Consider the following 14,487-nt stretch of genomic DNA (forward strand, 5'->3'; position numbering starts at 1 on the left):
TGCCCATGGCAGGAGGTTTGGAACTAGATGATCCTTGAGGTCCCTTCCAACCCTAACAATTCTATGATTCTATGATATCAGACAGGCTTCAAAGTGAAAAAAAAAGAGCAGCTATTTCAGAAATGTTTCTTCATATATGAACAAATCAGAATATGGGATGGAGCTCACTGCTTCAGAGTGTAAAGCAATAAAAAAGAGGGACATATTCCAAAAGAAATTAGAAAAGAAAAAAGAAAAAGGAATAGGTGGATTGGTAGCTGTTAAAACTCTGATCTGGAGGCAGTCCCCAGCTAAACCACAATTTTGGTGCAATGTGAGAGAGGATCTAGAAGGATCTCTCAGTATTTGCCCTAGTTCTTATGCTTTTTCCCTTAAGCACTTCCTCTTGACTACTAGCAGAGACATTGCAGGTTTTAGATCTTTATTTATGCCTTACCTAATTAAAACACTGTACAAGTTAATTAATGTCTTTAAAACACTGAGATCATCAAATGAAATGGATATGCAAGAATTTCAAATGATGTCTGAAGGGGGAAGGAAGGTCCTTATCTAACTACAGAGATTCGGTGTTCTGCCGTTGGCCCAAATCTCCCACATAACAAATTCATCTACAGGCTGCTGCACTGGCTTCTAGAGATGTCTGGGTACTGGCAGCTCTGTGTTAATAAGGCCTCCTTTTAAAACCATGTGACAGTTTACAAAATGCTCTGGGATACACTGGGATGAAAGGTACATAAATACATGTAAAATGCTATAATTAAGATGTGATTAGAAATGCACAAAAAAAATGAATGTTTGCCTGGCTACACTTCATATCTCCATAAAGTTTTATTTTCTGGAGCACAGAATACATGTTCTGTTCTGAGCAGTTTCACTGGAAGAGAATTGCTGTGCCTAAGCTTGGAGGAAGTTACTGTAGATGTGTTTCTGCTGTGAGACAGAGGCATTGAAACTCAGTCATTTCCCAGGAAGGGGAAAAAATTCTGGAGAAGTCACCAGTGGCACTTGTAAATGAGGAGAAGAAGAATTACTAACAGTCAGGATTCTCAGTCTTGGATTGGGATGTGAGGGAAGTTGTTTGATGAAATAACAAGGAAGAGTCTGCTTGTAATTTTCCTCCTGTGATCATTTGGGTTTGCTGCTGTCCCTTGTGAACAGCCCTGGTGGAAAAGCTGTGGCATCCACAGGAGCTGTGTAGGGACATTTTCTATTATGTGGGACTTAAAGTAAGAAGAAATAAGGAGATAAAGCTATGAAGGAACAGGGTAAGTTAATTTCCTGTGATAAGAGCTTATCTCCATTAAAATCTCTGCCTTGGTTTTCTTCTGTGGATTTGTTTTAAATCACTTCCTCTACACAGAAGGTCTAATGGCCATACCATTGGGTTAGGATTCATGAGACCTAGGCTCAGTTTCTAAGCTGGGCATGGAGTTTTGTGGTCCTGCACAGATCTCTTAGATTGCCTGGCTTTTCCTCTTCTGTAGTATGGTAAGAATATCTCAGCAATATCTTAAAACTTGAAGGAGCAATTGTGATGCTTTGTGTGTCTCCCACTAGACACAGCAGAAATGTGCTGCCTCGTGGGTCTGTGGTCATCTGAAGTGGCTGATAACATTTTAGATGAGTAGGTTTTCTGCTAGTAGGTAGTTCATGGTTGTGGGTGCTTCTGTTTAGAAGTCTGGAGGGGGGAAAAAAAGAAACATTATAAAAAAATAACAAGAGGACACAGTCTCAAGCTGTGCCAGGGGAAGTTTAGGCTGGGGGTGAGGAGAAAGTTCTTCCCAGAGAGAGTCGTTCGCCATTGGAATGTGCTGCCCAGGGAGGTGGTGGAGTCCCCATCCCTGGAGGTGTTCAAGAGGGTATTGGGTGTGGCACTTGGTGCCATGGTCTAGTCATGAGGTCTGTGGTGACAGGATGGACTCGATGATCTTTGAGGTCTCTCCCAACCTTGGTGATTCCTTGAAAAGGCACACAGATGAACTCTTCCATTTAAGAAATGTCACATTGATGGTCTGTGTAATGGAGCCATGGAGAACACTGTTGCCTTTCTCTTTTATTTTCTGGCACCCTTATAGTTCTGCATAGCCCTTGCAGCACGGGGATTGATTATTCTCAGTCAATTTGTAGGAATTACAATAGGCTTGAGTACTATGTGGGGTTCAATAGGCTGAATCCAATGAAATTGCTGGAAAACCAATAGCCAGCAAGTCTCTGCTGAGCTTTAATAGCCAAGAAAAACATCTCTCTGCTGAGCATAATAGACTGTAGTATTTCAAAGTCTTATCACTTGGCGAGATTTCTGTGTGTTTTTGTCATGGGAACAACATAAAATGTTTATGATGGCGTGCTGGCAGGTTTCACCTTCTCCAGATTCTGGAGGCATGAGGAAATTCCTGAGAGAGCGGTCAGAACAAAACCTGTAAGGAGGAGAAAGAGGAGCGTTTCAAAATACACATAACAAGGTGCATGTAATGTCTGTGCAAACAGAACCTGCAGAAATGGAAACAGTAAACTCTCAGTGTAAGCTTTGTTGGAGCGTTAGCTAGAAAGTTTGAGAGAGTCAACTTTACACAGTCATACAGACAGGATTTTACAGGTTTAAGTTTCCCTGTTCCTGACATATGCAAAACTGCTTAATCCACAAGCAGAACTTTTTTTGGCGGAGGGATGAATTGGGCTGCTTGATGACAAGCTGTATAACTAAAGGTAAGATCTTGTGCCAAAGGAGTTGCTTTCATTTAAATTGGTTTAAGCCTTCTGTTTCTCAAACAATGAGGATCCAGTTTTATTACACTGACTTCGAGGTATGGGCCAGGTTAGATGGGGCTTTGAGTAACCTGGTCCAGTGGAATTTTCCCTTGCCCATGGGAGGGTGGTTGGAACTAGATGGTCTTGAAGATCCCTTGCAACCCATATTGTTCTATGATGATTCTATGACTAGCATATGGTGTAAAAAGCTACCAGTTGTGATCAGTTAATTTAACATCAGATAATCAATGTGTAATCAGAGGTGGTATGCATGTACATACACAGCTGTATGGAAGACTTACACTTACATGCATCTCAAATACAGCATCTAATGTTGTAGCTACTCAGAACACATAGCTAGTGTGAATGTGATGACTTGTGCAATATGTAGATGTGTATTGAATCATTCTCAGCTTCCTTCTCTTTCATCTTTTCACCAAAAGAAAAACACCCAAACAACCCAATATAAATGTGGTAAGCTGCAGAAGTCACTCTGGCATACTTTAGGAACTTGTCTCTTAAGGAGGGCAGAAGAACCTATTTCTGGGCCTACAGAGCCCCTCTTCACTATTGTATCTGAGATAGATTCACAACACACAGCAGAGTAAACAAAGTAAATAAATGCTAGTGGTCAGCAGTTCCTGGGAATACAGTATTGTGATTTTTGTGTGTCTGTAGAACAGGAGTAATTGTATCTGCTTACCACATCAGAGTGGAAGTGATGGTAATTAAACTGTTGAGTGCTTTGGTTATTAAAAAGAAGAATGGGAGCAGAGAGAAAGCAGTGATTCTGATGAGCTAATCATTTTCGGTCAAGCACATTGAAGTCCAAATGGAGTGAACGCCCTGTCCTGCACTCCACTTAGTTTGGCAGCATATAAGATGTATGAAGCCAGAGGAGAAAGCCAGACTGACAATAAAGGTAGAGAGACCAGATTCTGTGCCTGTGTTTACATTTGTCTGTGTGCCTGCATGAGTGTGTATTTTTAACAAGCTGACAGAGAAGATGACAGCTCATTGTGGGGAAAATGAAAAGCCAGGAGTTCAGGAAATTCAGGCTTTAGTGTTTGAAGCAGGGAATTAAAAGTAATTGGCCAAAATTTGGTTGGATTTAGCAGTTCACACTCAGGGACTTTTTGTATGTTTCTGGCATATTTTCATAAACATTTAGAAGACAAATAGCATCTTTTTGCCATCTAAATTGACATTTTAGGGATAAAATGGGATTCTTCTTATATCAGCACCTCTCAGTCCATACAGACTACGGCAAGTGTTTTCTAGAGGGAGCTTTAAGTTGCAAGTTGTCAGTTTCTGCACCTTGTGTTTAGCTGCTTTCCAGTCTCATTTCCTAGGACATGAGGGCTCTACAACTGCTCTGTCAGTCTTCTTTCAGGTAAATCAAACTTGAAGATACTAACCAGTAGCTGGGGTTCACTAGAAAGATTAGAGTGAAAGAAGAGCATGTGCAGTTAGGATGTATGGGTGGAAATGGAAGATGTTGAAGCCTTTAAGCAAGACAGCTTAAGGGTTCCGTGGGTGGATTTAAAGGACTTGGAGAGGAACTGGGAAAGCAGACAAATGGAGAGGAACTGAAAGTATTTCTGGAAATGATATTGCCAAGAGGATATTACATAGAGGTAGGGCAAACCCGATGGGTGTTGAGGATGTTGGACGCAAATCTGCCAGAAAGAAAAGATTCATTAATTCAGCTGCTCATGGAACAGTTTGTCTCTGGATATGGACAACTGCGTAGAAGGAAATGCCTGGAAGTCTACACTTTGAATCAGTTTAATTGCCTCTGCCCGGGTAGGGTGTTGTAAGAACCTGGGGAAGATGCTTGAGACCGACTTTCCCTGCTTTAAGTGTGTGTGGAAAGTGGTAGCAGTGTTTCTTTGATCTCCATCTTTCATAGGCTGTTTTGTTTATGCGGTACACAGCCATAAATTAGAAGCAGTGGAGTGGAGATGAGATGCACAGCAAAACAGAAAGAAAACAATCCCAGGACAAAATCAAGTCTGCTTGCAGTCAACCTTTGAGGCTGGTTGGGGTCTTCTTGTGTGAAAATGAAAATTAGCAATAATATTAGCTGCTTTGAGATAGTTAATACATTGGAACATGTCACTGAAAGACAATATACCACAGTGCTGATGACTAATGGAGTATCTAAAGGAAACTGTTCACTTTTCCTTTAAACTGTTTGGGAGCACAGACACACCTATTATTGCTCAGGCCACTCCCTGTCGTACTGTTCAACCCAGGAAATAATAGAAATAAAGGCATAGAGTGAGCTACCTCTGAAGGATCTCGGTTGTTCCTCCAGCTTGTCATCAGTACTCTGAAAGGCTGTAGCTTTTGAAGTCCAGAAACATCACTGCTTGAGAACACAAATGGAACTAGAAATACATCAGAGCTCCACAAACGGCAAAGGTTTGTCCTGGGCTATAGCTCTGCAATGTAAATCTCTGTTGGTAAATGACTTAGCTTAAGCCATCCACGGGATGTTAGTTCTTGGATTTATAGAAGGAAAGCAGGCTGAGGAAGTTCTGCTGGACTGGAGTTGGGATGTTTGTTCACAGAGCAATTTCTTCATTTTAGTTTGTTTTCCTTTACTGCTTTAACACTTAAACACCTTGCCAGTCTGGTGTATTTTGTGAACAGTGGACTTTGTTATGTGGCTGAGTAGTGTGTGTGTGCATCTATGTGTTTCTCTCCTGGGCTGGATTTTTTCATATAAGGATCAGAACACAACTGGGTGGAATTAAACAGGCTTGTTATCCAGCTTTTTACTCCATGTGTTTTTTCTGAGAGGTTCTTCACTGCTCTGCTTTGCAGTTACTTGTAGGTAGATGATGACAGCATGCTGCTGCTGAGGGGTAAGGTTCTGCATAAAGAGGATTTGGAGTTTTGTAGCGGATGCTGGTCTTAAAGTTCAGAGTGTTGTTAATTATTGTTTTGAATGAAAAGCTGGTAACTGCACTGGTTTAGGGTGCTGTTGAGGGCAACTTTCTTTGGATTTTAACCTGAGGAATCATTGCTGTACGACCTGTGACTGACTGAGCACACCTACCTGTTCTTGGCTGTCACCTCTATTTGCTTTTGCACGGAGAGCAGGCAGCAGGATGTTGAGCAGCTGTTGCTGGTGAGCAGCTTTTTCCCTGTCCAAAGGTGCTGCAGGTGTGACTGTACAGTGCAGAATGCCAGCGTGTAGCAACATGCAAGGAGTTACTCGGGGATGAGACTGAAACCACCTTGCTTCTAAATACTAAAGAGACACTCAGCACGGGTTTGGTGGTAAGTTACAACAAAGTACTACAAAGTGGATAGATACTCTGCATCCAAGAGGCATGCAAAGCTTGCTCTGCTTGGTAAATATTTCTCTCTTTTTACACCATGCTCTTAGAAAAAGGTGGAGGAAGAGGTCCAACTACAGAAAGATATATTTAGCTTTCTTGGTAACTCAAGTGTGGGTAGTTGCTTTCTCTGTTGTGCCTAAGCAGATAAATAAACCCTTGAGGTACACATTTGATTTAAAGGGTCAGACCTGGAAGAAGGATTTTTTTCATTTTATTTTTTTTTTACATTGTCTAATCCAATCTGTGTCACTTAAAAATAATATCTCACACAAGTACCATCTACCTTTATGGATCAGGAGCTTAAAAATGTGCCAGTAGACAGGAAAGAACAGCGTGCATCTCTTTATGAGAAGTATCACTTGCCCTTAAAAAAGCTCCACCAGCCAAACTCTGCCAACACCAAAACACTTTTTCCATTGCTAGTTAGTCTTTGTAAGCCAACCACTTAACTTTATGTTGAATTAGCTACAACAGTTCTGTTTCTATTGTTTCTGTGAATGCATGTTGAATTAGGTATGCAAAAGTACTTCTTTTCCCCTCTTTGCTTTACCTTCTTTTTTTCAATACTATTTGATATTTATTACATTGCTATAAATGAATCTTCACATAAGTACAATACAATATCATTTGGTGAAAATAATGTCTCTTTGTGTTGTGATGTGGGAAACTACCATATCATTATGTGAATGTGTAGATCAAATGAGCATTTGCCCAAGTTCCATGAGGATTCGTTATAGTGAGATTAGGGATCTCCGTTCCTGACACTGAGAATTGGGGAAGTCTTGCTTAAATCTTTGCCTGCTTTGGCTAGTGCAGGTGATTTCTTGTGTGGATACTGAAATCTCTTCTCGCTGCTGCATCCTAGTAGATACACTCCTGACTGCCAAGCTGATAACGCACGGGATAGAAGATTGATTACTTCTCCCTTCTACTCTGCAGGTGCTTGCACTTTCTCTTTCCTCCTAGGAGGAGGTTGAGAGTCTAGCCCTTTTGAAATCTAATATGGAAAGATACTTCTGGAGATAATTCTTTGTCATTTCATTAATGTGGGTAATGAAAACAGATTGTTTTGTTTTACTTTCATTTTTAATCAGTTTCACTTGCTGGCTTTCACAGTCTAGAAAAATGATCCCCTGACTCTTCTTTTCAGCTGTCTGAGTTAGAAGCCCTGACCTTATTTTGATGATAATCCAGTAAACAGCTGGAGAACTGAAATTTCCTATCTCTTCATAATCAGTTAATCAGTTAATTGATTCTAGGACAAGTACTGGATTCCAAAGAAAAGATAAATATGGGGGGAAACTCAATAACAAAATGATCAGGAAACCACTAAGAAGTAATGCATTATCTTGACATTCATTCATAGTTAAAAAGGGAATAACTGGAAGCTGCCAACTAGTTTTAGTCTGAAAATATGCATAACATATGTTTGTAACATAAGGTTCTCAACTGTGGTGGTCAGCACCTCTTTCAACTGATTCTTCTGAAAATACTGCTCAATGCTGGTAGAAGAAGTTCATTAATCAATTTTTATAGGCACAGCCTGACAGGTTGGCTGGCTTGCTTACCCTTCTTTGATTGTTGCTGCTATTGTTGTTGCTGTCCTCAATTACAGAACTATTCCTAAATCACACCTGGGCAAAACCCTTACCAAAAAACTGAAAATGGGCAGGGAGTATTAGTAGCAGAAGGGATGTTGAAGCTGAACTGCATAGAAAATGAAATTCTTTTCGTCATTGAATTGTGTCGATGGTAAATCTGTACATTAAATAAGTACCACAGAGGTAATGTCCACACAGATATAGGAAATGCAAGCTTTGCTCTAGACTGAGGGAGTATACACTATTATAGAGTAGAATAGAATAGAATAGAATAGAATAGAATAGAATAGAATAGAATAGAATAGAATAGAATAAACTATTATGCACTGGTACTAGTTGTTTGCACTCTATCTCAACTGAAGAATCAGACCTCCCATTGTGGAGTAACTCTCCAGATGAATCATTTTAGGTATTTGCAGTCTCAGGAACTATAGAGATTCCGTGATGATGACTAAGAATGCATCAGCAGATTCTCTCTCAAAGGTGATCACAGACATTTTGACTTTACATTACATTTTATCTACAACTTGTTTATTTTTAAACCCACATTTCGGTTTCTAAAGTTCACCTCCTAGAAAACTACATTTTTTTAGTAGCCCACAAAACAAATGACCTTAAGGCAAACCCAAAGAACCTCGATAGATAGCATTTGGTCAAACAGTGGCAGAATGTGATCAAGAGATTCTTGCTGAAGAAATATTGCTGTAAACCCTTGTTGCAAATATAATATGGTGAATATCAATCATGCAGTCATCATAGTGATGTTTGATTGTTTATAGCTATTCCATTTGACTCACTCACCATTCCTATGGTTTATGATACCGCTGGAATGATTTTCCCCAGTACTATGAGATCTTATTTCCAACCTTCTGTTCCAAAACTGTACCTTGCTAGATGCCAGATGCTCTCCACTTCCACTACAGGATCGAGACTCTTGATTTAGTACTATCTTTGAATAGCTCTCATAAGATTTGCTAGGCACAGCTTCACAATGTTGTACGTCAGGGAAATATCGTAAGATAAGGCCTGGTTTGTGTTGAGTGGCACTGGTAAAGAGCAAACCCAGCTGTACCTGTTGTCAGGTCAAGGACATGTTTCTGTTTTTAATGTCCTGTTAACTTTGGAAGTTTGATGTGTTTCTCTGACTGTTGCTTTTTGTGTTGGTGCCAGGTTACAGAGCTTATTTGAGTGGATTCCTCTTAACTATCAAGAAAAAACAAGTGAAATGAGACCATGGGATACCCAAGAGGACAAAACCCTTGGCTTATCAAACAGTAGTAGTTATATGGTTCCTTATATGCCATTTCCTGGCATGAATAAATTGAACTTAATTAAAAAGAGTCTTTTGTTCACCCCCCTCAGCATATTTTCAGATGTCAGTACCTCATTTCTGCCTGAATAGTGGGATCCCTGTGTGAGAAGTGAGCCGCTCATAGAGTCATAATTCTGCTTAACTCACAGTTTCTTGGTTTTTAACATCGCTCTTGGTCACTCGTGTGTGTGTGTGTGCCTGCAGCTGATTTAACCAGAAGATAGTGCTGACCACAAGAGGAAGGGTTCAGCAGTGCTGCAGGATTTATTTAATTACAAAACAAAGATCAGCCAACGCAGCATATTTAAAGCTGCTATTAGTAGCAATGCTGGCAGTGGATAAACTGCTCTGATGTCATAACTGGCATCCTGTTAGTAGTGCCATAGTTTCCACTATATAGAAAGGTAACCTCCTATTCTTAGTTTTGACAGGCACTGACAAAAAGTTTGCACTGGCTTCTGGTTGGTACTTAAATTAGTCCACAGAGTACAAAGAAGGAATCTTTTCAAGGGTTTTGTTGAAACCAGGAGTGGGCAACATGATTGCAAAAGCTGTCATGCTCTGAGAATGGCTACGGTGTTGGAGACCAGCAAGAGAAATGCTTTATATATCCTTCTCATCATGTGTGCTGCTTCCACATCTAAATTAGAAGACTCACTGTTGGGAGAGAATGGGGCATGTTAAGCTGAGATGTTCAGGAAGTCCTGCAGTGACCTAGAGAAGACTTTCTTCTCATAAAACTCTTTGTTCAGGGTTTGGGTAAAGTTGCTGTGTGCATTTCTGTAGTCATGTGGCTTGTCAGAAGAGAGTGTAATAATATCCAGTTCATTTTAAGACATAACAAGAAGAGAGGTGGTTTCTTTGATGTCATGCTTGTAACACATTGCTCTTTTTAAAGGTACAAGAAATAAATATGAGGATTGGAAAAACACTGAGCTTTCAACTTTGATCTCTTGGCTTCCCAACTTATTTCTGTCTCAGTTACTGCATTGCAAAGAGAATGTTACAGAGTTTCTTCTCTCAGCTGGAAGAAAAATGTCAAAGTTCAAGAAAGGAAAAGTAAAGGGGAAAGTCTGATTAAAGGAATTGCATTTATCTTGAAAGTCTTTGCTTACTTGAAGCTACCTTAGTGATTTGCTGGAAGAGCAGAATGAATACGAAACAATGGGGAGCTATTTTAATGAACCATCTCTAGCTCGTGGGGCTTCTAACTAACATCATCTAGGGTTTGGTAGTTTTAGTTAGTTAGTTACTGTTCTTTAACTGGTTCTTTACAGGTTGAACTGTTCCATAGTTAACAAGCATAAGTAAGTAGAGTAAAACTGAAATCTTAAAATTTCTTTTCAAATACCAGTTTAAATGAAAGATATGTAAACGTTGCTGAGGAGTAGGAAAAACCTCTGGTTTCCTACTGAGTATCTGAAGGACTGCCAGCCTCTGCCAGCATCCTCTTTGCTAATTATTCCCTAGAGTGGCTTAGGCTTCTCTTTAACTTCCTGTGTGCCCTGGGATTTTTTTATATGCATAGAGCCACTTGAATTGTGTTGTTGAGTCCGTTGTTTAATCACACAGCCTTGAGGGTGCAGCAGTTTTGATATTTACCTTTCCTATAGCTCTCACTGTATCCCACCTATAAAATTGCCTCGGTTGTCAGCAACTACAGTTAGCTTTATTCCCCTTTATATGTAGGTAGGAAAGGTTGGGTTTGCTGTAAGAATACATGGTGCAGTGCTCTTGACATCAGAGATCAATAGATTAGCCTTGTGCTGCCAGGAAATATAATGCTGAGCCACCTCATCCTGTAATAATGCCCTGGATGAATCCATTAGTGCACACACTGTTATTTTGTGTCTGAAAATAGTCAGGGACCGGCCGAAGGGTGTTTGTTTTTTTTCCATGACTAGTCTGAAATAAATATTGGAATTGATAAAGCAAAGCAAATAGCTGTTGGCTGAATCACATTTTTTTGGTCATAACCTGATAACTGTTTACTCTTCTAGACACAGCAACCAGCGAAACAGCGACTTTGCTTGTTTGGGGCAGAAGAGCTAAAAGTGGCATTTTCAGATCAAAAGATGTACAGAATTAGTTATGCTTGCCTTAGCCAGTATTAAGATTCTCCAGGGGGAATGAGTAATTTTAGGGTTAAATAAGGGCTGCAGTCTATTGGAAAATCATTAAGAAATGTGAAAACAACAAAGTTGGAAGGTAATTAAGATCAAGGAGAAGCACTCAGCTATGCTTTACATGGCCTCTTTTTTAAGGCTGACCAATTATCCCTAGCATTAGTATCTGTGGTACTTCTATAGTACCCATTATCACTGAATGCAAAAACTTCAGTCTTTAATGTACCTATTGTTAAAGATCCCTTGTGAGGGGGGAAAGTGATATGGGGAAACAATGAAAGAGATTAAGGGAATGGCTCAGTGACTGACAGCAAGTCTGGGAGAGCAGAGGCTGCACGTGTCTCAAATCCCAGGGTAGCATTCCAGCCCTTCAGGTCTTACTTTCTTACTATTAAACTCACTGTTTATTTTTAATGTGAGTAATTGATTATGGGAGAAGATACTTTGGTAGCTGTTACGGCGTTAAATGCTAAAAATGGCTTTCATTTATTGAAACAGAGTACAACAGCATCTCCATAGGCCATAACTGGTATGGATGTTGGTGGCATTCTTCACCAGTGCTTGACTTGGACTAGCATTATACCTGAGGCCTTTAGTTATTAACAGGAAAATAAATCAGCACTGCAGGTGCAGTGCCACAGAAATTGCACTTAATTTCTGGGTAGGGGCAGTAGCCAGCCATGAACAGTGCACAGTGGAATGTGGGCCTCAGTGAAAAAAGGCCTTTGGGGACAAGTGTTAGAAAGCATGGACACTTCAAGATTCAGTGTCAGTTTTGTTGTTGTTAAAGTACATCTGTAGCCAGAATTGATTGCAGAATTTACTTTATGTAAAGATTAAGTGATGGAAAGGGAGTGATGAACCCCTTAGCTTAGTTCCTCCTCAGACAACCCACTTAGCTTAGTTCCTCTGGCAGATCAAGGTCTGGTACAGAGTATATGAGATTCATCATTCTGCCTCCACAGCCACTGCCCATTTTGTATCACAGGCTGGGGGTTTAGTTGTCTGTCTCTGCTTTACCTTTGAACTTGATAACCTTCATTGATACCAGTTCCCTGAAGAAGGTAGTAAAAAATGATGTGAGAAATCTTTAGGTAGATGTTAAAAGTGTTTCAGCTGATGAGTTTGGGAATTGGAGGGAAAGTGGAAGTTGGGTGGGTTTTTGTTTCTGCTTGTTTTGTTGTTGGTTTTTTTGGGGGGGTTGTTGGTGTTTTGGTTTGGTTTTTCAAGTTTCACAGAGCAATAATGTAGAAAGACTTAGTATTTGTTTTATATTAACAAACTGGAAGTTGTACAGATAGTTTTATTTCTTGCTTTTTGATAAGCTTTGTAGATTCTTTTTTAATTACCAAAATAATAATTGTGGTTATCTGGAGTATTCTTAGTGAAACTGGATTATCCAATATAGAGAATTAATGACTGCAACCATTCAGACCATTCTTTCATTTCCAGTGGATGTGTGTTTGATCTCTGACAGTAGGCAATGCCACGAAAGGGGTGTGTTAAGGCTTCCAGAGATAGTATACAGTACTTTGCTGAATACCAACTTCTTTGTTGTGTGGGTTTTTTTGTTTGTTTGCTTGTTTTTCCTAACACTATTTAAATACTTCATTTGGGGACTCATTTCTCTGTGCTCTATTTCAGCCCAGCTAATAATTGTACGTGATGGTAGCTGGCTGGTGTTGTTCTCTCCTTTGTCCAAGAAAAAGATGATTAGATGTAATCTCAGGCTCATTGTTTAGGTATTGTTGTTTGTTTAATCTTTATGTGCCCTGCTCCACTGAAGGATAAACTTAGTGGATGCTGGGGTTTAGGGAAGTGAGTCAGATTCAATTTCTGAACATACAGCAAAGGGAAAGGCATTCCCAAGAGCTTGTTATGCTGCCTGTCCAGCTTTACAATGCACTGCAAAGCTGGTCTTTTGTTATCTAAACCTCATGTGCCATGAAAGTTATCATACGTAGTTGATAACAGGAAGCTGAGCACAATGCTTTAATTCAGCTGGAAGATTTTGCAAATGTCATCAGTTGGGAAAGGAAATTGTCACCATGTGGTCTTAGTTAAGCCTGAGATAGAAATGTAGTTGTGCTCTCTCTTGTGTTTTATCTTGGTTGCAAATTGTAACAGAAGAACAAATGGCAGAGCAATGTTCCATGCATGTTTTGGAATGAGCACCAAGAAGAAATCAACACACATAATACATTTGCTTTCTCATTGCTGAGTCAGCTTAACAAAATACTTTGTGCATACGGATTTTGCTATTGATGTGTAAAGCCAAGCTTCAGAGCAAGAGGACACAGTCTCAAGCAGCACCAGGGGAGGTTTAGGCTTGATGTTAGGAAGAAGTTCTGCATAGAAAGAGAGACTGGCAGTTGGAATGGGCTGCCCAGGGTGGAGTCACCATCACTGGAGGCATATAGGAAGAGACTTGATGGGGTGCTTGGTGCTATGGTTTAGTTGATTAGATAGTGTTGGATGATAGGTTGGACTTAATGATCTCAAAGGTCTCTTCCAACCTCCTTAATTCTATTCTATCATATTCCCAGAGGGGTTTTCAAAGAGTTAATGTTTCATGCAGTGTAAGAGGATACAAAAGTAGCTTCGCTCTATTTAGACTTGAACTTGCTACTATCCTTTCCTGTAGACATTCTCAGACTTCAGGAACTTGACAGGCTTCATAACAGTTCTTCGGTAGGGTGCTTCACACGTGTGTGCTGCAAAAACAGGTGGTTTTGGATGGAGTTTGGCTAATGGTTAGTTAGTGTCAGCTGTAACAGCAGTGAACAAAAAAGCCTTGACTTGGCAGCCTGATAACAAGCTACATGGGAGACTACACGGGAGGCTTGTGCTTAATGGCATTGCTCAGCTGAGTGATAACACAAATCATTTTACCTTTGAAACCACTTTAACCTGAGTTAGCCCTTTTCAGTGAGCTAATCTTTTTTGTCAGTACAGAGATGCCTTGCAGTGCTTCTGTTCCTCCTGCCATAGTCAGTAATACAGCTCACCTTATAGGACTTTGTATGGGTTAAACCCAGTGAACTACCTTGGTAGAGATCTAGGAACTGGGAAATTCGTGTTTATGTGGATCCTTCAAACCCTTTGGGGCAGTAAAAGACACCAATGCCCTTGTGTTATTTTAAAATATATTTTGTGCTTTTAGGGACAACAGATTGGTGAAGTAGTATTAAATATTAATAACTAGGCACTTCAATCTGCTTTGAGTGAAAGTTACATCTAGATGTATTAGCACACTTTTTGAAGTGTCTGCTTGGTACTAACACTGCTTAATATGGACATCAGTAGTCATATCATCTCTACTATTTTTTTATGAGTAGATATGATCT

At 40.0% G+C, this 14,487-nt stretch overlaps 1 protein-coding gene across 2 annotated transcripts in view; it reads left to right on the forward strand.

The window, feature by feature from the left end:
* ABLIM1 (actin binding LIM protein 1) overlaps positions 1-14,487 on the forward strand; it is a 212,515-nt gene that overhangs the window by 49,498 nt on the left and 148,530 nt on the right. Inside the window, exon 1 of one of the 2 annotated variants that reach the window (XM_054163602.1) lies at positions 5,119-5,175. The exons of the other annotated variant lie outside the window; for it this stretch is intronic. Within the exon in view, the coding sequence (XP_054019577.1) occupies positions 5,136-5,175 (40 nt within the window). The 5' untranslated portion in view covers positions 5,119-5,135. Of the gene's footprint in view, positions 1-5,118; positions 5,176-14,487 lie in introns of those variants that run through there. 2 annotated transcript variants of the gene reach the window in all.

Source organism: Dryobates pubescens, chromosome 8, assembly GCF_014839835.1.
Source record: "Dryobates pubescens isolate bDryPub1 chromosome 8, bDryPub1.pri, whole genome shotgun sequence".
In the NCBI taxonomy this organism is placed as follows: domain Eukaryota; kingdom Metazoa; phylum Chordata; class Aves; order Piciformes; family Picidae; genus Dryobates; species Dryobates pubescens.